The sequence below is a fragment of the Orycteropus afer genome, unplaced genomic scaffold (assembly GCF_000298275.1).
Source record: "Orycteropus afer afer isolate SDZICR_OR568_19922 unplaced genomic scaffold, OryAfe1.0 scaffold00145, whole genome shotgun sequence".
Taxonomy (NCBI): Eukaryota; Metazoa; Chordata; class Mammalia; order Tubulidentata; family Orycteropodidae; genus Orycteropus; species Orycteropus afer.
The window spans coordinates 4,943,647-4,948,289 of NW_006921732.1; the positions used below are offsets into that span (position 1 = coordinate 4,943,647).

Sequence of the window (4,643 nt, forward strand, 5' to 3'; positions counted from 1 at the left end):
GAAACCACAGGTATGGGTTCAATTCCAGACCTGAAGGGCAGCTAGGGGCCATAGTCTCAGTGGTTCCACCAGGCTCTATTGGACCATACCAGAAGATATTGATACTTGATATGTCAAATGCATTATCTTGTTTTAGTATTGGTTATTGTGAACCTGAACAACTAAGGACTAGACCTTTAGTCCTTGTTGGGAATTCTGATCTGAAATGTTTACTGATTCATTCATTCAACAAATACTTGATGAGCACCAACTATTTGAAAGGCCTTGTACTAGGTATGTTGGATACATCAGTGAATAAACAAAGATATCTGCCTTCAAGAAGCTCACATTTGCATTAAGACATAAATAAGTAAAAATAACAACATAAAAAAATGTAAAAAATAGCATGTAAGGTGATGAGTTATGAAAGCAATGAAAAGTCAATCAAAGTAAGAGAAACCTAGAATATGAGAATGGGGAGGAGATTACAATATTGAGTAGATGATCAGAGTATGTCTTACTGAGATGGTAAAGTATGAGCAAAGACTAGAGGGAGGTGAAAGAGTCAGTCAAGTGGATATCTGGAGTGATCCAGGCAAAGGCAATTATCAAGAGCAGTGCTTTCTGATAGTATTTTCTGTGATGAGGGAAATGTTCTATATATGTGCTATCCAATACGGTGGCCACTAGCCACATAAAACTACTGAGCACTTAAAATGTGTCTAGTGTGACTAGGGAACTAATTTTTTTGTTTTATTTCATTTAAGTGAAAATGTAAATAGACGCATTGGGCTAATGGCTGTTGTAGTCAACAATGAAGATCTAGCAAAGGCCTGATTTTGGGAGTATGAGAAAGGGCAAGGAGGCTACTGTGACTGGAGTGATGACAGCAAGGGGGATAGTAGATGCAATCAAAGAGATAATGGGAATTCAGATTATGTAGGGCCTTATAAGCCATTGGAGGATTTTGAGCAGAGGAGCGATGTGGTCTGATTATTTTGAATAAATCTCTCTATTGTTTTGGGAACATAGGGGGACAACAGTAGAAGCAAAGAGACCTTTATCAGAGCAGGGAAGAGTTGATGGTGCCTCTAATCAAAGTCATAGTAGTAGAGATGGTGAGAGGTGATCAGATAGTGGATATATGTTGAAGGAAGTGCTGATAGTACTCCCTGAATGATTGATTAGATGTTGGAGTTAAGAGAGAATATTTAAGGAATGCTCTAAGATTTTTAGTCTAAGTTCTAGAAGACTAGAGTTTTCATTACTTCAGGTGAGTAAGGCAAAGAAAGAAAAGATTTGGGGGGAAGATACAGAGTTCAGTTTTGAACATGATGAGTTTGAGATGTCTTTTAAGTGTCCACAGAAATGTCAAGTATACAGTTGGATAAATGATTCAAACATTCAAGAGAAAGGTTTGGGCTGAAAATTTGAATTTAAAAGCCATCCGTGTACAGATGGAATTTGAAGCCATGGCACTAGATGAAGTCCTGGAGGGAGTGAATAGGGATACCAAAGAGAGAAGGTCCAACAGTTGAGTCCTGGAATACTCCAACATTAAGACGTCAGGGAAAGAGGAGAAAATAACAAAGTAGACTGAGGAGGAGTCTCCAGTGAGGTAGAAGGAGTATCAAATGAGTGAACTGTTATAGTTAGAGCCATGGAGTTTCTTTAGACTTGTAATGACCCTATATGAGGGTCATTACAGAGTAGAACTGCTCCATAGGGTTTCCTAGGCTATAAACATGATGGGAGCAGATCACCGGGTCTTTTCTCCTGTAGAGCCATCAATTGCTTCAAACAAGAATGTAATGAGAGCCAAATGAAGAAAATGTATCAGGGAGGAGGGAATGAGCAACTATATCAAGTGCTGCTGATAGATCAGTCAAGGGAGATGAGGACTGTTGAATTTAGTAAAATGGAAGTATTTTGTGACTTTGTGGTAGCAAGTGTAAAATCTGTTAAGGGAGAATGGAGGAAGAAAAAAAATAAATATAGGCAATTATTTTCAGGCATTTTGCTGCAAAGGGAAGCAGAGAAAAAAAGGTAGCAGAGAAAGGAGACTGAAGAGGTTGGTTTTGTTAAATGATTTTTTTTTTTTGGTAGTGGAAGAAATAGTAGCTTGTTAGTATGCAGATATGAATGAGCCAATATAAAACAGAAAATTGATGAGGAGTAAGAAAGGAAAACAACTGGCATAATGTCCTTGAGTAGACAAGAAGGAAAGTGTCTAGTGTGTAAGTACAGGAATTAGCTTTTGGGGGGAGCCCAAAAGTTCATTTATGGTAATTGGGAGGAAAATGACTTGTGTAAGTGGGCATGCTAGTAAGAGGGTAGATGTGGTGGTGACAGTCTGAAGTTCTTTTCTAATTGCATCAGTTTTCTCAGTGTACTACTACTACTGTATTCACTGCCGTCGAGTCAGATCTGACTCATAGCTACCCCTTCTTGGGTTTCAAAGGCGGTATCACTACAGACGTAGATTGCCCAACCTTCCTTCTGAGGAGTGGCTGGTGGGTTTGAACTGCCAGCTTTCTGGTTAACAGTCATGTGCCTTATGTACTATGCTACCAGAGCTCCCCATCTCAGTGTAGTTGGAAATAAAGTCTTCAACTGAAAATGAGGAATGAGGATGGTTTGTTTAGCATTTGAGGAAAAGGGGAAAGGTGAGCAATAGTTTTCTAGAGCAGGGTTGTTGTTGTTATTTGCCATCAAGTCGGACCAACTCATAGCGACCCCTCCTTGGGTGTCTGAGGCAGTATCACTACGGAAGTAGATTGCCCAACCTTCCTTCCAAGGAGTGGCTGGTGGGTTTGAACTGCCAGCCTTCTGGTTAACAGTCAAGTGCCATAGGCACTATGCTACCAGAGCTCCTAAAAGCAGGGTAGAGGGAATCAGTTTTATTGCACTTTAATTCAGCAGTATTCTCAAGGAACTGAAGGTAGGATTTGAGAGTGAAGTTTGCCAGTGGTTTTCTTACGATAGTTAAGTAAGAATTGATTCACTTGATTCACAGGTACTGTACTCTGTCTTAGAAATATAAAGATGAGTTATCTGTATAGATATGATTCATTAGCCTTACAAAAAACCTCTGGACATGAATAACTTGATACTTACCTTGACCAGGTTGCAGGAGCTACATAACTATTTTTGAGTCACTGCCATATCCTAGGCTTTTTGCACATGAGGATGAGAAAGATACTTAAGACATTTTTGAAATTATCCTAGACCAGCAACATAAAGTTGCTATGTGAAGAGGACTTGTATTTATATGGTGGAGTAAGAGGACTCTTTTTTTCCAGCTTGTGGTTACTGGGATGAGAAACCACCCTATGAATTTGCCAGTGCAACTGGCTGCAAGCGCCTGTGTATTTAACTTAACCAAGCAGGATCTTGCTACAGGAATGCCTGTACGACTCCTGGCTGATGTGACCCATCTGCTGCTCAAAGCCATGGAACATTTTCCCAATCACCAGCAGGTAAGCATAAGGGAATTCTCATTCAAATTAGTAATACAACTGTAGACTAAACCTGGGTCAAGATCAGTAACAAGTTGGGTATAAAAAATTTCAGAAGAGTACATAGAGTGTGATTCCATTTACATAAAATTTAAAAAAAAACTTACAAAACTATATTATTTAGGGATGCAAATATGTGTTTAAAAACGATTTTTTAAAAAGCAAGACACTATAAAACACAAATTCAGGCTAATTGTTCCTCTGAGGGTAGAGTAAGTGGTAGGAAGTAGAGAGGAGCAAACACAGTATGCTTATGGTAATACTCTTTTTTCTTAAACTGGGGGGTAAATACACAGGTATTCATTACATTGCTGTTCTTTATACCCTTGCTACTCAAAGTGTGTCCTGCTTATAAGCAGCTGTGGTGGCATCTGCTGGGAGCTTCTTAGAAATGCAGAATCTCAGATCTATCCCGACCTATTGAATCTTTTTATAAAGATCCCCATGTGATTTTATGTGCACACTAAACTTTGAGAAGCACCACCTATGGCTTACATACATTTTATAAATATTTTTCTATATTTATAAATGATTTAATGAAAGCATTTTTAAATGACTCAAATTTTAAAAAATAAGCTCCTGGAAACTCACAGATTAGTGAGAAAATTGCATATTCTATAAAATATAAGTTCTCTTCCGCTATTTGAATTAAATGCCATAGAAACTAGAGGAGAGTGATTAATTCTGCCCTCTAGATTGGTGTACAGACAAAGGTCCCAGGCAAGACTTTGAGTCAGGTCTTAAAAAATGGAGAGAATTGGAGAAAAGCAATGGACCTAATAGGAAAGTGCAAGGCATTCCAGGAAGGACAAGTTGCTTGTGACTGGAGTGTATCATAGAGTGAGTGGTGTGGGATGAGGCCAGCAAAGTCCAGCTTGGGGTCAGATTTGAACACTAGAATAGAAAATGCTTGAAATTTTGCATACTGTAACCCCCAAAATTAAAAACTCTGGCTAGGCAGAATTTGAAGGCTAGAGGAAACGTCTGCAATTTTTCGGTGTCTGCCTGTGGTGCTTTTCAGATGTGATAAATCATTAAAAAAAAAAAAAAACTCACTGCTGTGGAGTCGTATCCAACTCACGGCGACCCCTCCTTGGGTTTCTGAGGCGGTATCACTATGGAAGTAGATTGCCCAACCTTCCTTCC

The 4,643-nt window shown here is 39.0% G+C and overlaps 1 protein-coding gene across 1 annotated transcript in view; it reads left to right on the top strand.

The window, feature by feature from the left end:
- The window catches only part of ZYG11B (zyg-11 family member B, cell cycle regulator), a 146,246-nt gene that overhangs the window by 43,625 nt on the left and 97,978 nt on the right, over positions 1–4,643 (top strand). Inside the window, exon 5 of the mRNA XM_007945907.2 lies at positions 3,282–3,458. Within this exon, the coding sequence (XP_007944098.2) occupies positions 3,282–3,458 (177 nt within the window). The remainder of the gene's footprint in view (positions 1–3,281; positions 3,459–4,643) is intronic.